This window comes from Anopheles maculipalpis, chromosome 3RL, assembly GCF_943734695.1.
Source record: "Anopheles maculipalpis chromosome 3RL, idAnoMacuDA_375_x, whole genome shotgun sequence".
Taxonomy (NCBI): domain Eukaryota; kingdom Metazoa; phylum Arthropoda; class Insecta; order Diptera; family Culicidae; genus Anopheles; species Anopheles maculipalpis.
This window is the reverse complement of record NC_064872.1, coordinates 826415-850783: the sequence shown is the minus strand read 5'-3', so window position 1 is coordinate 850783 and position 24369 is coordinate 826415. Positions and strand designations below refer to the sequence as shown.

At 44.8% G+C, this 24369-nt stretch overlaps 3 protein-coding genes across 4 annotated transcripts in view; 1 reads left to right on the top strand and 2 right to left on the bottom strand.

The window, feature by feature from the left end:
• LOC126563743 (uncharacterized) overlaps positions 1-24369 on the bottom strand; it is a 173475-nt gene that overhangs the window by 123887 nt on the left and 25219 nt on the right. The gene's annotated exons all lie outside the window — the stretch shown is intronic.
• LOC126564109 (uncharacterized) lies at positions 6200-9320 on the top strand. The gene is made up of 4 exons (XM_050221042.1): positions 6200-6380; positions 6450-6607; positions 7081-7954; positions 8035-9320. The coding sequence occupies exons 1-4, from the start codon at positions 6200-6202 to the stop codon at positions 9315-9317; spliced, it is 2496 nt and encodes an 831-aa protein (XP_050076999.1). The 3' UTR covers positions 9318-9320.
• Positions 11512-23686, bottom strand: LOC126563817 (blastoderm-specific protein 25D). 2 transcript variants are annotated; one of them, XM_050220573.1, is made up of 7 exons: positions 23353-23686; positions 15822-17222; positions 15409-15653; positions 12810-14344; positions 12253-12726; positions 11873-12165; positions 11512-11783 (listed from the first exon to the last, which is right to left on the bottom strand). In XM_050220573.1, exons 1-7 carry the CDS (start codon positions 23678-23680, stop codon positions 11512-11514), a joined length of 4548 nt encoding a protein of 1515 aa, XP_050076530.1. In that variant the 5' UTR covers positions 23681-23686. The 2 variants fall into 2 exon arrangements, with proteins under 2 accessions (XP_050076530.1, XP_050076531.1); XM_050220574.1 differs by lacking the exon at positions 23353-23686 and adding an exon at positions 17297-17398.

Here is a 24369-nt window from a genome sequence, read left to right as displayed (position 1 = left end):
TTTGCATAAGGTGCAATGGCCCTTAAATAGTTTGCTTCGTGCCGGACGGATGTGCCAGCCAGACGCGGAAGAGAAAATTGACTGATAGCCAATATATCTAATAACGATTAAACGCGGCAGTTTTTTTTTACAAAATTGCTCAACACGTTACAAACTTACTTGAAAACGTTTCACCTGCCCACAGCTCTTTAGCAACAGCCTACACACATTGGTCAGGGTCTAACCTTAGCTCTCACTCTCGGGGTGTACGGTAAGGCGATTAGCACGGAAATACCCGATCCCACACCCAACAACACATGACCTCCTATATCGTGCCGCCTATCACCATCGCACGCCAAGACCACTGCCGACAGCCGTTAGCGAGCCTTTCGCCCCAATGCAAACAAAAACAGTCGGCTTTGAGGCTTTCCGTTTATCGTACTCGCCCTCCCGCATTCGAACGCATTACCATCTTGCGTAATTCCTTCGAATGGGCCCCAAACGGGGAGGATTTGGAAGATGCTCTGGACTGCTGTGGAGGCGGCGGCGACAGCAACAGCAGCATTGCTTAACATTCCACACCTTCTTAAGCACCGCTCATCGTGACGACTTATACCGCGGGCTCGTGTTATGTGTCGCCGGCCTGCCGGCACACAACAGACGCACAACCTCCTATTGACGAAGAGGATTCCTACAAAACCGATCAAAGTCGGACTAAATCATCGGGCGCCTCCACTTCTTTGTGCGATTGATCCAATGTGCTTTGGCTCTGTTGAATATCGTGTCCGTTTGGCAGAAAATGTGACATTCTGGTCACATTAGGTGTCAGCTGTCAGCAACAGCAGCGTGTGATTTGAATTAGCGCATATTGTTTGAGAACGCCGTTTTGTTCTTGTGCACACGGTAGCACACATTTCAAATTTAGTTCACTCGATAGGGAAAAAGCTTTTCATTAAAATGGTTTTAAAGATCGCTATATTATCTAAACATATCTCACGAAACTTCAAAGACAAGGACATTTACTTTTAGGAATTTGCTCAACGTTCACCCAATAAAACTGGGGTTCGATTTACAGACCAACGCCCTGATTACCTCCGAGCTAAACACATAAAATCTGCGTTTAATTATTAACGCTACTAAAAAGGGGCGCAAATGTCAGTCTTTGGAATAGTTCGAGACAGAGAACTTAAGCATTGTTGCGGGAAACATCGGCCTCCAAGTGAATCAAATGCCAAATGGATTTGTTCAAAGTTCATCACCACCACCGTCCGCGTCAATAAATTGCACCCAACCATTGCAAACACATATCTTTCATTCTATTTGTGCCTGTCTCGCTTTCCATGCTGCTGATGATGATTACCAAGCAACATTATTTATGCTTCGTCGAGGTGGTGTGTGTGTGTGGTAGCGATGGGCAGTGGTTATGCTTGGAAGCGTTTCGGGTTTGTGTTTTGTTTAATTCTCAGTTGGTTTCCACCAATTTCCGTTCCACAATCCGATCACAGTACCACCACCGGTACGGTTTTTCTGAGCTTGGTCATGGGCAAGAAAAGTTGGCGAGTGTGTTAGGGCAGCCTACAACAATCCCCTATTCTAATTACCATACACATAGGTGCAAAAAAGCCTTCTGTTACGATTGCGACATCGTCGTCCGGATGGACCTTTTGGTAACACTTGTAACACATGATACGGCTTTTCCTAACAGACATTTGCCACCCTTTCCTTGGGGAAATAATAACATTTGCGAAACGTTCCAACTTTACTACAGTCATGTGGAAGAATTGGGTCCTTGGAAAGCAAGTTTTTGGTGCAAATCACTACAAATCCGCTAGGAATTAAACATTTTCTGCTGCATCTTTCAGTCCGCGTTCCAAGGAAAAAGAGCAAATATTTGATTGACTCATCATACATTGGTAGATTGAAATGCCTCTGTGTGGGGTTTTTAAGGAGAGAAATGTTCGAGCTTTGATGACCCTTTTCGTTATAATGACAAAGAATTGCATGTTTTAATCTTCGAATTTTGTATATATTTAAACGTACCGCAAGAAACTACATAACTGACACGATACATAACACGAGATAGCAGTGTATATAGGCCTTTGCGGGTGTTTTCTCGCTCCGTTCGCCGGCAATCATCCGACAATCAAGTGGAACTTGCTGACGACAGCACCAAACAGGTCCATTCTCGACCCCGAGGACCGAGGGTTTGCTTTTTTATTTACTTTCCCAACTGGCAAAGACCGAGAGGAGACACCAGACAATCTGTTACGGGTGCTCATGCTGATTCATCGTCGTCCACACTAAATCGTTGCAGCTGAACCCGGGGTTTGCAACTACACCGGGGACGTACGCAATGGCAAAAGAATATTTACAATCATTTAAGGCCTTCCACACCCTCTGACTCTGGGCCTCTCTCTGGACCATCGTTTGGGACTGTTTTGCCTACAAATTAATACCGCGTGAACATACACACTCACACACACTCACACTCGAAGGCAAATCGTGCGAATATGTTTGTTTCCTCGAGCGCTTCCTGATTCGGTGTAGCGCCTCTATAGAGTGGATGGTTTTTGTTGCCCTTTGTATGGATGTACAGTTCGAAAAAAAAGAGTATTCGCTATATATTCGTAAACGGTGGAGCGCGGTTGGTGCAGTCTCATTAAAAACAAACGCCATATCATTACCAAGCGGAATGAAACAAATATGCTAATGCGGAACGAGACAGCGTCAGCTCTAGAGCAGATTTTTCAACTCATTTGTTTATGGCGGACACTTTTTTTTGTCGTTGTGTCGGTAGCAATTATTCATGCGGTGTTCCAGACCACTTCAGGAAAATTATGCATATGCAAAAATTGAAAACAAATAAAAATGGATTTTAACACTTATTTTTAGAGACACTTCTTCCATTTTATAGTAAAACATTTCACGGTTAACCGACTGCAGCCGATTGAATTATTAGAACTTCCTTCTAGAGAAATGGAGCAGTTTCCAATATGACATGGACTCCAGACAATCTTGTTGGTTGTTGGAATACTGGGCAAGATGTACATTGTTATACAAGGTTATCAATAAAAGCTATACTATTTCACACTTAGTAGAAGATAAAGTAATACTAAAGAAGGGCAATTTTTTAAATTATTGTGTGGTCATTGCGAAGGACCATCTATTCACCAAACCCCAGAACGAACTGAATACATAAAAGTATTTCTTTCTTAGGCGAGGAATTTTACTTCTGAAGTGTTTCACCATATTCCAACGTAATAATTGAGCACAAAATGTAGTTCATTAAGTTATCTATAGTATTTCATATTTTAATCATCCAAACAAATCCTTTTTCAATACATAAGATACGAGTATACGAGTTGCGGTAAAACAATCGTACGATATTTTCCAGGGCCAATCCACCGGGGGACACAAAAAAGGAACTAAAAGATTTCAGGTTAATTGCAAATTACGTTCTCGAAAATCTCGAAAATAACATGTTGAAATTGATTTTATGCGTGTTGGGTTAGAACGATCGATCGACAAAACTCTCTCCACAAGTATGCACACATGAAAGCGAACTGGAACGAACGAACCCCTCTTATACCAGGACCCGAGGTAAATGCCACCGGAATCTGGAACTTTTAGAAAACTCGATTAAATCATCGAACTCCGGTGCCTGGTGCCACTCTGCTAGATTGGAAGGCATAGAGGATAACACACCTGACGCACGAATATGGATTTTCACACGCTTCCTCTTCCAATAGGAAATTATTAATAAAAACGGTGTGTGAAATATGCTGTTGTTTGCACAATCTAACAAACAATTGTTCCTTCTAGCTTTCCACCAGAAGAAGCGTGTAAAAACACCGAAACGAAACCAATTAAGCTAAATGCTTCCAATATCCATATTGTTGTAAAATGTTCTAATTAGTTAATCCAAGCAGCAGAGACACCCGGCACAAATCTCGTCGCCATGAGAGAGAATGGCCGCGGCGCACGTTTGCAGTGGATGGGTTAGCGTAATGAACCGTGAAATGTTTCGCCAAGATTGATCGATAGATGGGCCAAAATGGAGCAAAGCCGGAGTGAACCGTTCAACACGCCTAATTGCATAAATTAAGGCGTCTGGCGACATTGCCAATACAATGTGCCGGAAGTGTGTTCCACTTTGCCGTTAACGATCCGTCATCATGCCGAGAGGAGCAACTTTGCTAAATTGTTTTAAATTTTGTCTAATTTGTGTAGTTGTAACTATTGCGAAAGTAATCTAGACAAGATTTTACACATATCATTCTTACGACTCCTGCTATTTGGAGAGCATAAAAATCGCAGGGTAAAGGTGACATTTTACACAACTCTCCAAAGATTCAGAGATGTATGTAAACAATTCTCCAATGCAATAAGATTTTTTCCCGCCATCTCCTATCAAACCTTTACCATTCCCCTCTTTCGTGTTTGGCAACGAAGTACCAGCCTACTCAGTGGTCCGCATTCAAAACGTGCGTGATCATCTTTTCATACTCTTGCTCCCTCTCTCTTTATTTCTCGTCATGGGATGAAAATCTTGTGGATAGCGTTGTGCAGACCAAGTGCTTCTCGGATGTAAACACCGACGCATTTATGTCTGAACCACACACACACACATTCTACTTTCAATTGTTCGCAGGGTTTGCTAGATTTTCTATACTACTGCTCCCCACACTAATCGCACACTAGTTACCGAATCTGGGGGTAGCTAAACTGTTGCAGAAAAGATGTGGTTTAATCGCCATTTTGTACCTGCGCTGTGTTTGCACGTGTTTTATAAGCATCCTCCCTGAAACGCACAGATTGTGGCTTGAGTACTTAGAGGCATTGCTTGTATTTTCGCATTGCCTCGTAAATTCATGATAATTTTTTAACTTACCTTTAAGCTAAACGTGTTTTCAAGATTTATCTGCTTCAGATGACGCGATACCGCTTTATTTCCCTTTTGTTATCCTGGACGGATGCACAAATATGCTTTCTTTCACATAAACCACACTTTTAGTAAAAGCACACACACGCACAAAGAGACAACCGGATGTAGACGATAGGCGAAAGCAAGGAGGAAGATAGAGCCACTGACCGCAGCACAAGATGTGTGCAATGTGGTGTGTTTTATCACTCCAAAAAAAAGCAGACCACCGAGAACACACGCGCTAGGCAGACCTCTCACCGACGCGACGATAGTTCGGAAACTGAACGAACTGAACGTGGACCAATGCTCGAGAAGGCGACAACACCAAACGTTCTAGCCGAGGGAGCCCAAGAATAATCTAGCAATCGCAGACCTTACAACTGTCGCTCACAGCAACACACCCGCAAATAGGAGACTGTGGGGAGCAATAGGCAGAAGAACACCACATGTACACAATGGGAGCTGTGACAGTGTGTGCTTCGTGTTTGCTGCCGTTGTTTTGTGTACCAGGCTCGTCTGTTTTAGCACATCCACAGCTTCCCCTTCGCCGTGTTGTTGTTGGATTGGGGCACGTCAAATCTGGCGCATGCGTGAATGTCCTGTACGCCATGTAGAGCTTTGGTGAGTAAGTTTACAGCGTAGAGGAAAGCTTTCCTTGCAGCCATTACCATGTGCGCCGTATGGTAAAATTGTGGACTTTTCGGTTGAAATGTTTCCACCAACTTGACGAATGATTTGGTGTGGTTTGGGCAAGTCCTACGCAGATGTAAAGAGATGTTGGGGTGGAACAGGGGTAGCCTTTTGCGTTGTGTGCGTGTGTGTGTGCAAAAATCCAAACGATTGCTATTGATTTTTCCTTCACGTGAAAAGTTGAGGGCTGTCAGTTGCAGCCTAGTACTATCCGTGGATAGCGAGTGTTTTTCTTCTGTATCGCCAGTGTAGTTCCTTATTAACTAGTTTTGGTTGGTGAACTTGTTTCAATAACGGCATTAGTATCTGCGGTGAGAATTTCCACAAAATCAAGCAGAGAAAGTAAGGAGGAAGGAAATGATAAATGTTTCCTTATGCTGCAGCTTTCGAACAACGCAAGGTGTAAACATTGTAATTTTTTTATAAGGAAACCTCAGTTCCACGCAGGCCTCGAGAATACGCGAAAAAAACCATCGTAGATGGCACAGAGAGTCCTCCAGAAGACAACAGACAACAGTTGTGCGTAATCCCTAAACATTGGTGCTAAGCAAAAGCCTTTTTATTGAAGACGGGACGGCCACAAGCATTCACACAACCAATCCCACCATGCAGCTAACCTGGAGACAATGTAACTTAATTATCACCAGTGGAAAGGGTGCACCCTACACTACTATCCGCTTGCTAATGCTGCTTCTGTTAGTCGCCATTACTCCGTATCATGTAACGATAGCACTGCCGGAAGGAACGTTCCCGGTCGCAAAGCGTATGAATATCGAAACATGCTTAGGTAAGATGACTAGCTCCCACAAGCAACACGAATCTAAACTACTGTTGTTCTTCACGCTATTCCACACAGTTCGGTTCGATGTGCATCTTAACACCATCATACGCACGGAAGAGTCCCGATCGATGGGAGCCCGCTTCCTGGATGATGCTGATCTTAACTCGCGTGAACAGTGTCTACGGTTATGCTGCGAGACGGAAAACTGTGACGTGTTTGTGTTTGAAGAAAAGGTAAGAACACAAGCCAAACAGTGCTCACATAAGCCATAAAAGTAACAGGTTCCTTTTGGACACCATGAAGTAACAACAGCAAACTTCGTCAAAGGTTTACGGGGTTAACGGAGGTTCTTCCACTTGAATATGAAAGCGTGTTTTGTGTTTATTGTTTTCCCTACTTTCTGGTTGTCTGAAATTCCCGGGGTTTTCTGAGACCATTAATTGACACAATGGACAGCGAAATATGAGCCCCAAAAAAGTTCATCCCACAGGTGTAAGTTTGGGCTGCAAGGTGAGAAAACGTCATCCGTTACAAGCGTAATCACCATCCATTTCTGCCACCCCGGGGTCAGTTTTACTATGTGTAAATTTAAACCGTCTTGTTCATTCGCTTCACTTAGATGCACAGGAACACTACAGTGCTGTTTTTTAAATGTTGCTTTGTTCTAATGGTTGCCGTTCCCATGCTCGTTTCATTCGCACCATAGAGTCCGGGAACGTGTTTCCTCTTCCAGTGTGGTCCACCCGAGAATTTCCGCTGCAAGTTTACACGCCACTCGAACTACACTAGCGCAGTTCTATCCATCCCACCTCCGCCCATCGAACAACCGCCTCCACCACCACCGCTGGCTGTTCAGATACAAGCATTAGCCGCACAACCGGCCGCCACCGCGAATGGTGTCACAAAGTCACTATCTCAGCATGAGATGGAACTGGTTAGCTTAAAGGACGGTGGCACCAGCAAACAGTTGGGAGGTGCCAATTTCGCAACACCCCTTTCATCCACAACACCGTTGCCACCGTTGGGTGTGCGGCTCGGGGAAATACAAACTACTCCCAACCCTAGTACAGCGAAACAGCAATCGTTGTCCTCGCAGCAATGTGGTCACTTTGAATTTCCCTGCCATTCCGGGGAATGCATCGCGGTTTATAACGTGTGCGATGGCATTCCGCAGTGTGAAGACGGTAGTGACGAAGGTGCCGAATGTCCGCAAAAGAACTCCGGTTCGTCGGCGACGGTGGAAGGTGCAAGAAAACAGGTTCCGGGACTTGGAAGACCAAGTAGTCTGAGTGGTGGCGGATCTGTGAATCAACCCATCATAATGATTCCTGGAGTACATGGCGGTATGGGCGGTGGAGCCGGTGGCGAAAATATGAGCCCTATGGGGATGAACGCTCCGGGAATGCTTCCACTCGACCAGCGAATGTATCAACCCATGGAGTACCAGCAACCATCCAATCGGTTTAGTTTGTCGTCGTTGGAACAGCAGCAGCAGCAGCAGATGCACCGTAATCGTGAAGATCCGATGACAGCTCCCAAACCCTGGCCTCGTCCAGCCATCAACGAGCCTAACTATGTCGGTAAGTTGACCGATGTCGTACTAGAACTATGTTGTACTATTGTGGACCTATTATTGATTATCAGTTACTTAATTCCCCAGATACGTCGGATAGTCATATCTTCAATCATAAGGGTGGACTGCAAATTTCAGCGGTAAACAACATGATTCCACCCGGACAGCAGTATCAGGAATCACTCCCGGAATCGAGCTACATGCCATCTTCTTCCGTCATTCGACCAGGAGGTGGAAAATCATACCTAACTCTTTCCAGCAGCAATAGCTATCCTCAGCAGGCGTTGCAACAATTCCCGGCCGAGCAATCACCACAACAGCAACCGCCGTATAAATCTATTCTTCCTTCCCAGTGGAAGGTAAGCAATAGCAATATACGATCCAGTTGGCCCATCCAACCCGGCGATGAGCTATCGCCCAACAGCGGTGGTGGTAGTGATGGCGTTTCCCCAAGAGAGCAGTACATACAGCCACCGGTACAACAACAACAACAACAACAACACTCGATCGCAACACAAGTTATTCAGTCTACTTCCAACGGAGCAGCAGGTGACGGATCGATGTTCTCGTCGATCGTGTTGCAGCAGCAACCGGTTCAGAATCCATCACTCCCAGCTGGCGCTGGTCCACAGTGGACACAAGCGGCAGCAGCAGCTGGAACACCAACACCGGACACCTCATCGACAAGGGACGGAGCAGCGAATCAAGCCCTCGGAGCCGACACGTCAATAAAAGATCCATCCACAAGCAGCCATGAATCGAAGCCTTCCGGCGCCGCTGCTGCTGCTGCTGGCGTTCCTCAAAATGGCGCTAAACATAAACCACTCTCCAGCAACGTTCCATCGGACGGTGATGCCGAATACGAAGAGGACACATACGAGGACACATACCCGGAATCGACGAATGCAGGTACATCCAGGGCGGATAATCAATCGCAACCAACTACACAAACGGAACCACCGAAGAAAAAATTTCGTAAACATCGCAAACACGATCACGATCATGGCAAGCAAGACAATTCGGAAAATGCTGGAGAACCATCGGAACAGAAAAAGAAGAAGAAAATGAAAACCATCAAGAAAGATAAATCTACGGAACACGAAGCTGGTGGCCACCATGTTGATCCGATTGTGCACGAGCACCTGAAAGCGTTGCACAAGGATCTTGAGATTGAGTTTGCGGATCATGACGGGTATGCCGACCGTCCCGGTGGTGCAATGCTCTCACTTACCCTCGGTGTGCTGTTGACTGCGGCCATGGGCATTCTGCTGAGCTGTCGGATGCGTGTCGCACGGCGAAGAATTCGTCGTCCGGGCAAATCGTCCTACGCGCATGATGCCGATTTTCTGGTGAACGGCATGTATCTGTAGTTTTCGCGGGTAATGGCGCTACCAGGAACGCTGGATTTTTCCCTTTATGTCACTTCCGTTTCGTTGACCTTCGCTGTATGATATGTGTTTGGTTTTACACCCTGGGTTGATAATGTATGAATTCTTATTAGTGCTGTAATTAGTGAAATACATTAGTGCTGTATTAAAGGAAATACATATACAGAACGAAAAATAAAATTGGCTGATGTAAAACTCGGCCAACGTTTTACTTTGTTCTTGTTGTTCAGTAAAAGCGCCAACGACCGATGGCGCCACTGCGAATATCAGTTTTGTTGTGTAAATAAATCCATCCATTTCGGTTTTTTTTCTTTTCTAACGATTGTTGATTTTAAAGGAAATCAAAATCATTTATTAGTTTGTTTCGGTTACGATTGACGAAATGTAACAAACCATCTTTTCGTTTTTCCTTCTGCGTTTGAATGTTTCCATACCTTTACTCTTTAATTCAAAATATGGTCTCGTGTCATTTTAGAATCTGTGATAAATATTTCCTTTGTTTTCTACAATTTCTAATAAACATAGTCAAACAGAACAGTGCGTCAACGCAACAAAATGTCTTCCTTATTTTTGTAGGTCTTTATCGCTCAGTTGACAACATCTCCAGTTGCCCAGTTGCTTGCTTTTTAGTAGCTACCTTCTTTTAGAATAGCAGTATTTAGATTGACGACTGCGCAAATAATGCGTTCGTCAATTGCTTGTTAATATCTCTCATGCTACACTGACTTTTAGTTTACTTTTAAGTTTACAAATATCTGTAATTACTGTATTTAATCATTTGTTCGCAATAGCACACAAATCGCGTGCGAGATGTTCAAATCGTCACATTATCTAGACTTTCTGGTTTAAAGACTTACAAAAGTCCGCTCGGTTGATTAGGTAATGTTCTTCCTTTCGCTTTGTATATTTCTTTACATCTACTTCACCAACACTAAAATATCACCCTATCGTTCTTAACTACACACCCTTTTCCAAATGTCTTTTCTTCCTTTACATCAATTCGAATGTCTACTTTCGCTTAGGGTGTGCATTTGCATTATTTAGTATGAATTGATATCATTTTTTACATTGAAATAGCTTGCTTTTTAGCTCCTCTTGCCTAATTCTGCGATGTAAAGGATACTTTTATCCCTTCTATCGTAATCGCATAGGTAAAAAAGACGAAAGCATATCCCAAGATGCTTAATATGCCGATGATAAGTGTGTTTACATTAGATGCAATAGCATAGAGGTGTTACAAAGCAAAAAACTCTACTTTTATACAATTCCTGGCTAACTATAGAATCAAAGCCCAACAATAAGTTGCTGCTGCTGTGTATTTGTTGTGCCTACAAGCCTTTAACAAATCACAGATCTTTAGTAACCATTACGAGTTTGTATGTGTTTCATAATGTCTTTCGATAATATACGGATTTATTAATAGATTAGTTATCGCATAAGTAGCAGCTGTTTTCATTTTTATAACGGCACAACAGTTTAATGCTTACACACGAGAGGTTTTCATTCGCACAATTATACACAACAGTAAAACCCACATTCAATAAATAGAAAACTTCCTGAACCGTGCCTTTCGCGAAAAAATAATCGAAACCATTGTACGTGTACACATATCGATATAAGCTCTTTCTTATCTTACAACTCAGTTAAAACTAAGAACCATGAAATGGTACAACATTTGCCAGTTCGCGATTGGCTTACTAGTATGATTATTGTACACAGCATCATCCATGTATGATGTGTATTTGTTAAAATTCTATACATTTAGTATGTTTTGTGTCTTTTTCTCCTAATCTATGCCAGGCGCTTCCCACCTTCTTTAATCTTAAAACTAAACAGATAGAGTTAGAAAGGAAAAGATAGTGGGGAAAATAGTAAAGTGTAAAATAGCGAGCTTCGATCATATTTATAGACACAACCGTATAAAAATGACGAGACTATACGAACGCATTACACCTTCCCACACCATATTAGGCCGATGTGTGAACAACTGAACGACCAGTTCATCAGGCTCTCACAAAAAAAAAAACAAAACGACGGAAAAATGGCAAAAAAAATGCTAACTAAACGGACAGCACAACGACCAATTAATGGTAACAAAACACAAAAAAACATCAATAATAAACAAATTGCTGTGTGCTTACTGATTTGCGATGACAGATACAGGCAGCTGATTACGCTATGGTAGCCCTGGCATAATGCCACTCAACCCATGGTGACTGCCCGAGGACGAGTTGGACTGGCTGCTATACTGCTGCATCCAGTTAGCCCGATTGTACTGATGTTCGAGGCGTTGCACCTGGAGCATCAGCTGTGAGTTTTCTGCGTACATATCCTTGACTAGTATATCGTTGTTTGCCAACCGGGCCGCCTGGTCCGATATGACAGTACACTGCGCTTCCAGCCGGTTGCGTAGATCGTTGATTTCACTGCGCTGCTGCTGCCAGATTTCTGTGTCGGAGGAGAAGAAAAAAAAATAGCTGCCATTTAATATTGATTATTCTGCTGGAGTTACGTTACGCATAAAACACTGCGCTTACGATGCAGTATGGACTCGGTGTACTGCTGCTGCTGTTTCACCATTAGCTGTAGATGGCGATTTTTCTGCTCCAGGTTCTGTATTTTTTGCATCTGATTAGGATGGGATGCCGTTTTGGCGTACGATCGTGCCAGTACAGATTTGGCTTCCTTCAGCTGCTGCAACTCCATCATGAGACAGTCCCGCTCGTGGGTAAGATCCTTTATTTCGTCCTGCAACTGTAGCTGCACCAGTCGCATATGCTTCGCTTGCATCCCACTGGCACTGCCCTCCGAGTTGGCTATAGAATGTTGGCTACAGATAGGGAAGAGAAAAGCAAAACGATCGATATGCATATGGTCGATCCACATAAAAAATGCTAGAAGTGATGCCGAAACTTACATGCTGTGCGTTGAAGCGAGACTCTGAGTGCTGCGGGCCGACTTTACCGAACATGCATCGGACGCATCGATCTGATCTAACACGACTACCGTGGTGCAGTGTTGAGTTGTGTCTTCGATTTCTTTCGCCTCACAGCTTTCGCCATTAGTTGGTTTCTGGATCGGTGAAATAACTCGATCGAAACTCGACGCACCCAACTCAGTCACCTCGTCGGTGCAAGAATCTGTGCATTCATTACCGTCCTGAGGAATTGATGAATTTAGCACAGTAGCCATTACAGTTACAGAGCACTTGTCTTCAGTCGATGCACCGGATTCTCTGGAGATGGTGTTAACTACCACCGGCGGACGCCAGTTGGGATTTTGATAGTCACGTACCGGACGCTGAATTGTGCTTTGATTCCACAGATAGCTTATCGGAGAGCTGGCTGGGCGATCCTCAACCTCCGGTGTTTCAACACGCGGTGAAGGAGAACTATCGAAAGAAAAAAAGAAAGAGAGAGAAAAGGATTTTGAGAAGAGCGCCCCTTCATTCACTCCAGCCTCCCTGCCACTTACAGTAGCATCTCCGAAGGATATTTGTGCATCTGCTCCATGTCCAGAATTTTGCGACGCAATTTTTCCACCTCTGCCGTCCGTTCCTCCAGTGCCATCTGCGCTTGCTCAAAGTCTGCTTCCAGCTCGAGATATTGTTGCTCCAAACCGTCTTTTTCATCGATCGGTGACAACCGGCCATCTTTTTCCAGCTTCGAATTGCCCGCGAACTGTTCCTCGTACTCGGCCACCTTCTTCAGCAGCTCCGTAAACTTTTCATCGTTTATTCGTTGCTCTTCCTCATACAGCAGCCGCTCATCGTTCACCTTCGCCTGCCAGTAATCCTCACAGTCTTCGTACTCTTTACGCATCTGCTCCAGGCTGGATTCGAGCTCGTCGCAGCGTGCCTTCAGTTTTTTACTCTCTTCACCCTCGTCATCCTTCTTCGATGGCGAAGAAGCATCCTGCGATGACATCTCCTCATTCGTGGGCGAAACAACTAGCACGACATTCTTTTTCGCATCCTTCAGCTGTCCTTCGAGCTCTTCGATTCTCATACGCAACGCTTTGATTTCATCGTCACGGTTCAATGACGATTCGTTCATGCTCGAAATTCCGGACGACGTACCCGTTAGCTCGACGCAACCCGGAACGACCACACCACCGACGGCAGGATCCTCACTGGAGCACCGGATACTCTGTCCAAGTTCCGAATGCAATGCCATCCAGTCGCCCGATGAAGAGTCCGATTCGATATCGTTCTCGTTGCTGCATCGGCGAAATTTACCCAACCGGGGGCTCTCATCCGAAAGACGCGTTTTGCTCGGTGAATCACCACGACGCTTGATGGCTGCCGAGCCGCCGGCCGTACCGTCCACCCCGCACGATGTACTTAAATCGTCTGAAACGACGGTGCACCGCTTGAGCTTGAACTTCCCAAGCTCCACGCTCAGCATTTCAATCTCGGCACTGAGCTCATCGTTCTTGTCGCGCAGCCCCGTATTTTCGTTCTGCAGCAACGATATGCGATCAATCAGGTCCAGTACCTCTTCGCTATCCTTACGGACAAAACCACACTCATCATCGTCGGCGTAATCGTTGCGATTGTTTTCCTCCAGCTCGGCTATATCTCGGTTCAATTTGATGTTTTTCTCCAGCAGGTCCGTTATCTCCTTCGTAAGGTTCTCCTGATCCTGGCGCAGTTCTTCATTTTCTTCTGCCATACGGGACATTTCCGCCTTCAGCTTACCCTCCTCGTTTTCCAGCGATTGGATGCGTTTTTCGAGCAGCCCATTCGCATGTGACAGTTGCTCCCGCTCGAAGGTTAGCTGGGAGGTCAGTTCTTTTACCGTTTCGTGATGACGCTGTTCTAGATGGCGAATTTTTGTACGGGTAGAGTTTTCTAGCGAATTGTGACGCTCGTCCACTTCCTGCGCTAGAAGCACGGCCCGATGGTTAACCTCTTTGTTGTCGGCGTACAGTTTCTTATTCTCCTCCACCAGCTGATGAAACGCTTGACGTAGTGCGGTCACTTCTGCCTTGTGCAGCACCAACGAGGCCTGGCGAGTTACGGGAGACAAAACCAAATAAAGGTGAAATCGTTATCAATCGATGACGGTGACGGCAGAAAGACGATTACGAACAGATGAACGAATTGTACGATCATTCCGTGTGCGTGTATCTCCGGGTTTATTTGTGCCCATAAAAATATATTATACTCACTACAATACATCCACCCAAACATACATATCACTCAACCTCCTAATCCGTAAAAGCCCCGAAAAAAAATCATCACAAAACAGTAAGTCCATTTCGCATGAGAAACAGCGCCCGCTTGAAACAATCAGAATTGTCAACAGTTTCAACCTTTTCTTATCTTGATAATGAACATTAGTCACAACATTATACAATCGCACGTTAGGAAAAGAAAGATAACTTTCTTCTCCTCCCCTACACCTACTCCACAATTGCCGATTTTCAAACAAAAATTGATCCCAATGATATTGAACCCCCTGTAACAAATATAAAGCCGTTCATTATGGAGTTTTTTTTAAATAATATTATACCTCATCCTGGAAAACAGGGTATTGTAATATTTTTGAAGCTATCTTTTGTGTATTTAAATCATTTCCTAAACATAAACATATTTAAGATCTAGAATTCTCAGAGCTTTCCAAATAACATCCAAAAAATCTTGAACTTTCAAAATAATTTTTGGAAACGTCGTTATGTTTTTAGAACGGCTGTTTTTACGAATAAAAAACTATGTTCGAAATGGTAGATAAAGGTGATATTCAACTGAATGGATCTATGGAACTGTACACAGGAGGGCTCAAAAATACAATATATAAGGAAAATCATCAAAAACTCTCCGCGATACCCTGAAATGCACAGCACACCCAACTAAGGCCCTGGTTGATAAATATTCATAACTACCAACATACATGCCTTACAAATGGGAATTGACACAGACGAAGTATGGTGATTAATTAGCAAACAAGTGAAGATGTGTGGGTTCAGATGGGCGGTGGTGTTCGACTACATTCACCTACGCATTCGTCTTGCGGTTTGTGCTAGAGACACTGCTATGACAAGCTATTTATTTAGTGAAAAAAATACTCACTCGCACGATTAGCGCAGCATCGTCGAAGAGACTGCTACTGATGTTGCTGATAGTGCTGCTATTGAGGTGCCCACTGACAAGCCGCTGATGTTCCTCCTCGAGGGCTTGCACCAAATCTGCTACGTGTATCACATCCCGATTGAAACCCAGTTCATGCAACAAATTGGCCGGCGTTTCTATGCCTTCCGATTCCCACATGTCGATGATGATTGAAGCTGCCAAAGATCCTATTTCTGATGTCCAGTCTACCACGAGCGAGCGAGAGAGAGAGAGAGAAAGAGTGTGAGAAAGAGAGAGAGAGAGAGAGAGAGAGAAAGAGTGTGAGAAAGAGAGAGAGAGAGAGAGAGAGAGAGAGAGAGAGAGATTGCAAAAGTTTAGTGTAATGAAATTAGAAAAGCCGATTGCAAACATACCTGGAGGCAATGCAAGTGTGAAAGTGCTCTCTTCCGCCGTAACAACGGCCGTGGGACAGCCACTATGTGGTCCACCACCACCACCACCACAATCGTCAACCTGCAGTTCCTTGGTTTCATTCATCGGCAGCAGATCGGTGTTGCTTTCGAGCAGGGCAATAAATTCCTCAAATCCGATACCTTCGCTCGGTTGCAGCGACAGCTTGTTGAACACTTCCTGTGCGGCCAACCGAGCAGGCACCTTCTGCAGACCCACCCGCTCGCACACTTCCTCCAGCTGTGCTTGATTCAGTAGATCTCCATGCCGTCGATCGCTGTCGAGCAGCAGCGAGTTCCAAATTTCCCGCAGATTTTCCGACAAGTTCATGAAGTAAATCTTCTGATCGATGCGCTCGTCGTCCATGTGCAGCTGCTCGCGTATTGTGATCGTGGTAGTAGTGGTTGTGTTCCGTTTGCTTTCCACCGTGGCTGGACGTTGCCGGTGGGTCGGTAGCGAGGCACAGCGTTTTAGTCGGTGCACACCAGCTCCTCCTCCGACTACCGGTCGGCGCCGTTTCGAACCGTGGATGTCACTTTGGGACGCCGAACGTTGCACTTTGGACGAGGCAACAGTACCACCAACGGGAGCGGCTATGAAACTTTGCCGCGGTCCATCCTCTTTCTCCATCGGTTGCTTCACGATGACCGATTCGTTGTCCGAGTTGGACGAAAGCGACGATGAATCGAGCCCATTCACATCATCCCGTGGCCTTGACCGGCGACCATACTTCTTTGTACCGACGACAAACTTTGGCGATACTTCCCGATCGGAAGAGTCATCCAGCACGGAGGTTTCTGCAGCCGTGTCCACCAGCAAATCGCTCCGTTCGAGTTTGAGCGTACGATTTGGGTGATTCATGAATTCATTATCATCCACCGGAACGCCATCATCATTGCACGCCACCTTCTTCGTGATATCGTCGTGCTGTGGTGACGGCTTCGCATGGCCGATTAACGCCGAGAGACTTACGTTCTGTTGCTTCTCGTTCGCTTTGGTAAGACTGCTGCTGTTGTGCTGTGAAGTGTCCACTTTACGTTGAATGTTTTTCACTACCGAATTTCGTTGGACTGTCGATCGGTGCTTGTGTGTGTTGCTGTTACTGCTACCATTTGACACATTGTTGCCCCCGATAGTGTGGAATGATGGCGAGCCGGATATGGATGACACTCCTGATGAACTACTACTACCACTAATACTACTGCTTCCGTCCTTACTTCCAACGATGTGACTGCCTTTGTCCGCAGACATAAGACAAACTGGTGAGGAATATGAGTCTATCTGTTGGGACACTAATTGATGATGATGCTGCTGCTGCTGCTGCTGGTGCTGCTGCGTCTGCTGCTGATCCGGATGATCGGAGCCTAATGGAAGACAAAACGGAAGAGCAAATATGAAAACAAGACTATCTCAAAACAGCCGATGGTCACAACATTACATAGTATGATAATCATTTTGGCAGATCGCGACTAGAAAATTCTGTTTCTCTGTGCAACACGCCAGCACCAACCAGCACCGGATTAGAGGCGATGACGAAACCAACAACACAGCAGTCGAAGGTGCGATGTCTTGTTAACAGCAACCCACGTTCGTGCACCACACCATCATAACACCTGCACGAACTTGGTCGCGGTTTCTCCCGCTCTATCTGACACACACAGCCACCCAGGCTTGTTAGCTCAGATCCACATTTCCTTTCCCGTTCGCTCTCTATCGAAACATCCCCGGAAGGTCGAATGGATTACGACTGCTGAACACGTGTGCGTGTGCTGCACACCGCAAACTTTTACTCTTCGCTGATGCGCGGATATATGTTGAACAAATAACGAAGGAACTTCTTACTGGCCCTATTATGCGCCACAGGAGTATCCCTCCTACAACCCTGCCACAAACTACCAATACGCTGACAATAGCGCACTGCTACCATGCGGACAAGCGAACTGACTGATTGACTGACTGCCTGACTGACTGTGCTTGGGTTGCTACGATTGTCTGGTTCGTTTCATTCGGTCTCGGTCGCGCTTCGGTTCGGTTCGCAGTACCTCAAGTGTGCGCTTGAGGACTCCTTGGCTCGGGGGCACGTGGTGTTGGTGCATTCGGACATGGACACACGGCTGCCGTTTAGTGCGTCATATACAACACAACGTGTCGCGAACGGTCCAGGTGGAAGGGCGCGTACTATTAGTGTGAGTTGAACTGCAGTCAGCCGAAGAAAACACAACAAACCACCACACACCGCAATGCAACAACGCAACATATAAGAAAAACCGAGTGAGTTATAAAAAAAACCAACACACCACCTTGTTTGCCTGCTTACATGGACACAAGAAAGAGTTGGCCTGCACGGTGAAGGAAGGCGCAACAATATTGTACAGTGTTAACGTTGAGGCGCGCAATAGAACTCACGCAAAGAGAAACGCGCGCGCGCTCACCAACCAAAGCAAGGTGTTTATTGCGTTGATGACATTGTTTATTCCCTTTTTTTTTTTGCTTTGCAGTGATATGCACAGTTTTTTTTTAATTTTGTGTACAGAAAAAACATTAAACGAAGCGAATCCTGTTGAAGTCACAATTGAACTGTTACTTCACGATACCGGCAGAAGTAAAAGAATTTGAAGCAGCTGATTACTCGTCGAGGTAATAAATTGCGCCTTATTGCTATTCTAAAGTGATTATTTCGAGTTCAGTAAGCATGCTAGATGGCAATACCAGTATTACGGAGCTTTATGGTACAACTGCAAGAGAACGTAAAATAATTTTATTTATAGATGCAGACCAGATAAGCTGTTTTTTCGGTTCAGATGGAAAAATAACTCACTGCCTTAAAATTCCCCTTTTCGACTGTTTTGTGTGTACTACTACTCCTCTTATATCATCGCTTAAATCTTCATTTTTTTAAACAAAACTGACCACCAAACGTTACACAAAACGTTACGTTCCGCCGTGGTCACACAAACAGTGCCACAGTACCATTTTCCGAAAAACGAACGTTTACACGCTTCATATAAATAATTAATTTTCACCACCAGGTAGGCTGCAGCGGAACCAAAACCGACTACAGGGGGGGGGGGGGGGGGCGAGAGAGAGAAAGACGAAGAGAGAGAGAGAGAGAGAGAGAGAGAGAGAGAGAGAGAGAGAGAGAGAGAGAGAGAGAGAGAGAGAGAGAGAGAGAAGGAAGGTGGGTGGCATAATTTTACATTTTTTAATTCACTTTATTGTACACACTATTTTCCCACCTCCACGATATTGTGGTGTGGCCAGGCCAGGACCAGTACGGTTAAGAAAACCGTCACAACCGTCACATCAATGCACTTATCTTAAGACCTCCGCGCCTTGTTTATTGTCTTACATACCCGGTGAAAGGCCGAATAATGATTGTAAAAATAAAACTCAACTTCAAGGTCGTAGAAAAGTTTCCGAGCGCGCTCACTGGCTCCTCTCTCTTTCCCTCTTGATCCCTCTTGTCTCTTGATCCCCAACGAATTAATATCTCATGCGCTTATTGTTTGCCATATGTCTTCGAATGTCTTTGAGCTATTGCTGCCTAAGGTCATAGAACACAAACATAGAATTGACGCTAAAGCGACAATTTACCTTAGTTTTGGAGTAGAAGCTTTCATTTTTCATAGTTTATCTATCATCGATCAAACAACGGCACCAGACTTGTAGGCAGAATCGACTAGAGTACATTCGCACAAGTGAGGCTATGAACCAGATCTTCTGACATTTCATATAAATGGAGGGACGGTGTTTGATCTAAGAAGTCCATAAATTAAAAAAAACGATGTAAGAAGTCAAATTGTTTTACACATTTGGACATTTGTTTTAAACATTTGGCTGAACTATTGTAACTATAAATATTAATAAATCGCAAAAAGAGCTAGGAATTGGCTGGTTCTGTGGAGAATTTTATTCTTTGGCAGGCCGTAAGCCCCAGTGGCAGTGGATCTAGCTGTTGTGAAAGCTATTGGCGGAATGGATATCGGGCCCTATCACTATCAAAATCATAAGTATTTACCGGAGTGGAGTTGGATGTTTGGGATTTACTGATGCTACTTTGGGCGGAGTTGCAATTAAACTGCATAGAATAGCGTAAGGTGCCTGTACATCTACATCTTGGGATCGGCGAGATCCCGAGATGTATGGCGAGATTGTTTGGGTTGCTTCCCTTCAACGAGGGGCCCCCTGACTTTGATTTTCCGCTACAAAGCTACTGCTGCGTACGGGGCCTCTGATTTGAGATCCCTTATACGAGGTAGCTCTCTCGGGGTCCTAATTCGCCCACCGTCAAATCCGCTACCTATGCTAGACTCATATTGAATCTGCTGACCGCTCACTCCGCTTACCGCTAAACCCGCCACCGGGTTGGTTTGTCAGAGCAGCAATAGAGAACCAGAGGAATGTTTCTTCTACGACATTGAGAGATAACTTAATTATAACACTAGCCAGTCAACGAAATTTACGATCTAAACCAGACGCACTGGGGAAATCCAAGCCTTAATCAGTGGAGAAAAGGAAACTCTTAGGGTGTTTCAACGTACAAATTAAAATTTATTACTCTTCGCATATGTTTACGACTAACCTAGCGTGTTGTGCGTGCGATGATGCAACTGATGGTTAGACCCCCTTCATTCGGTAGCTGTTGTTTATTGATTATCGCACTACCACTACTTGTTGCATTATGTATATCCGATGTAATATAAATTGGATCAAGTTCAACCCGGTCCGACCTTCTGTCTGCACTCATGATCCTGTGGCAAAACAGATAACGCCATCGGGCGCCACAAACACAGAAAGATTCGAAAATAGCAACCATCATTCTAAAACTCTACGCTTTGACAACTTTCTAGCGACAAAATTTAACTTTGCCTACTGGGAACCCCCCACCCTCTCTCTATCTCTCTCTGTCTCTCTCTCTCTCTATATCTGTCTCTCTCTCTTTCTCCTTCTCTCTGAACAAAACCACAAAAACCAGAGCTTTTAAGACTGATTGTTGGATCGTTGTTTGATTGTTCATTTTGTTTTGCTCTATGCGCTTGCTTTTATTTCAACACAGTCAACACAGAGCGCCCCACAAGGTGAGTTGGAGTGTGGATTGGTAGTAAAGCTATTTGTTGTACAAAATTCGCCAAACATACCAGTCGAAACACAGTTGTTATTACGCGGTTTACTGTGTATGATGGCTGTGCGGGAAATGTCTACGAGGGAAAAACAGGCAATCAAAAACAACAAGAGAATCAATTCGCCAAGGAAGATCGATTTAATGCCGGAAAAATGCTGTGACACGACGCAATGTTTTCTAAAAAAAAAGGCCAATGAATGCAACATTAATTGCAATTCGTAAAAAAGAGAATCAAGATGAGATGCGTTTCGGGTGCGAGAGGATGAATTTTACACCTAAACCCATTTATTTTTGGTTTTTAACGGACTCACTCCATTTTGTCTGGCTATCAATCATCTGAGAAACTTGTGTTTTGTTTTGTTTTGTTTCCTTCACTCGCTGATCACAATATTAAGATTATTTTTACACCGCATTTGCCGCTTCACACAGTATAAGGTATGCTAGAAATGTGCTCCGCATTAGTGACTGAGACACTTGACGCTTGACGACTTGACGTAATAACGCTTGACGGCGCCACAAGACGATTTCAGTTTTTGGTCAGGTGTCAGTGAAAACAAATTTTTCGAAACATCATGTTCCGATGTGTTTATGTGTGTCTTTGCGCGACTAACAATCATTTATCAATAATTTAGATTTAGATCAATAGTTTATCTGACAAGCTCTTTTTTATGCCGTTCAACATGCACAGAGGAGGTGTGAAAGGAGCATGCCGCGATAGAGTATGATGCGTCGACCAGGAAGGTCGAGATGTTGGATAGGCAGACAATGACGCTAGTTGGTGATCGTAAGTATTTTAGCTCCAAGGTACAATAGCAAAATATTAATCGAAATATAAGCCTTTTTTATCAGACGTGTTGCTGCCGTCTTTTGCCCATAATTCTGTTTGTGCATAATTTGTTCATAATTCTTTGAATCCCTTGAACTTATCGTGCTTTTATCACCATCAATGAACATACAAACCCGACATTGGAATGGCGTTTCGACCTAAAGCCCAACTCAAACGTAAACGTTCCCTGTGGGAGTCTTCAAGGTGCAATCGATCGATATACGGTGTGGGTTCAACAGTGAAAAAACTAGGATAGGCAACACAACAGCGATAACGACGCTTCTTCTGTTGCCACCACGCCAGTGAGCCACACGCTCTCCAGAACCAAATATTTCACCAAACAGTTCCGGTATGTGTGCCTTTCGCTAGTTAAATTAGCTCCTACCATCCCACTTCCCACCCATCGTAGGTGTGGAAAGGGAAATTCCCTAAAGCAGTCCCTTCCTCGAAGCCATAAACCGAGTTGCGGTGTCCGAAGCCCCAGAAAGAATGAAATGGTTGGGCCCACCTGATGCCCGGAAGTGGTCGAGTAGTGTCGCACGACACGGTCGTAGTAAAAACGTGATGAGAATCTACTATGCCTAAACCTGCGGGAGGTGGTTGTGGGTCCACCAAGATCATTACAATGTGTATGTTGAGCCCATGTTGTTCCTTTGTAGTTTTGAACAGCGGAAGTGTTCCTGGTGGGTCAGCCAAAAGTATAGTGTGTGTGTGTGTGTGTGTGTGTGTGTGACACACACACACACACACACACACACACACACACACACACACACACATATCGATCGATTTTTATAGCTAAAAAAGGAACAATTGTTCCAAATTCCTATTTGCAAGACGATCATTCATAATTACGCTAATGCACATCGCATTCTCATCGCTCAAGGTCAAAAAGTGCCCCCGATTGTTTCGGGCAGATACAGACATTGCATATGTGTGTTCTAGAAAATGATACCATGATGAATTGGAGGACGTTTTCTTTATCTAATCTACTGCTCTTTTATCGGATATATGCAAGACAAATTAAATGAAGAAAACAAACCCAAAACTACGCGTACATTTGTAATCGTCGTGTTCGTTGCTGCTCTTTGTCGAGACAACTTCGAGACAAAAACGATTTCTTGTAAAGATTGCACAATCTTAGTAAGCATAGCGAGGTGTCTCTTTCGTTGGCAGTTGTTGCTTGGTTCCTTGGTTGGATGGAAAAATGTATATTTCTCCATCGCGGGAGCGAAATCTTCCCGAGTGGCGTTAACCAAACGGCAAAGGTTAACGATCTTTGCCACCACCGGTTCTTTACCATAATATTTTAAGGGAACAAACAGAGGAAGAAACCCGGCATTCGAACCATTGGCGATAATTATGGCCGTAACCGTAATTAGATCTCTCGCGCATTCATGTTTTTGTTACCGGATCTCGTCGGAAGAAACAACGGCAAAACGGGAATTCAGGGTAGAGAGGCAATAAGATGCTGCCGCTGCTACTGAGCTGCTATAGGAAGCAATAGAAATTTGAGAACAAATCCCGAAACCCCATCCACCCTTACCTTCTGCTTCGTACGTTTCCTGAGCACTATTGGACGCCATCGTTGACGGTGACGACGTAGACTCCATTCCGCTACCGGGAGTCGCGATCGTATCCTCGTTACCACCAAGGATGTGCAGCAGTCCTTCCCGAAATTCCCGAAAGCTGACATGCGTCTTGGACCCGATCAGCAAACACTTGACCAGCAGATGGCCTCGCTCCTTAAGCTCCAGTGTACGGCACAGCTTGACGAGTGACTCGCGATCGAGTCCACCGGTACCATCGCCGGTACTGTGGGACTGAAACATGAAATACAGCTTCTGCTCGTACGGATCGGATGAGAGCGCCATTTCCCCTGCCTTTTTGCCACGGTCACTACACCACACAGTACTAAAGAAGTATTCAAACACAATCCGACGTATACACACTCACAAGACGCACGTACGTCCGTACTGGCCCTTCGTACACGGCACAAGCAGCACAAAAAAAGGGCCACTTTCCAACACTTCACACAACGAGGGGTAGGCAAACGAGCTTAACTTTCTCACACTGAAAACACACTGATTGCTTTTTTGTGTGTTGTGTTTGCGTCCTCTCTCGAACACGATCAGAGATGGCGCTGAGCAGTGCCTACTTTCATGGACGTTATGACGCTGTGTAACCGGAGCCTGTAACAGACCAATGAATTTTCTTTCTTTACCGAATGCTTCCAGAAATATTTACGCGGCCAGCATCGGTGGCAGCACCGGATATTCCGATATTCCGACACAACACGAACCAAGAATGAATTGCCAGAGCACCAACACCACAAACCCCACTAGCACTTAGCTACTTTAGCACTTTAGCGATGGTTACACATATATTCCTTCTGATTTTCCAAATGACCGAAGGTGGGGACGCTGCGCGGAACGTTAATTGGGACTAGAACCACCCCCCCCCCCCCTCCCCTTTACGCTGTTTCCCTTCTGATACACGATTCAAAGTTGGTTCCCGAATTTATTACCAGGGCACCACACCACAACCACACGGCGGAATAGTA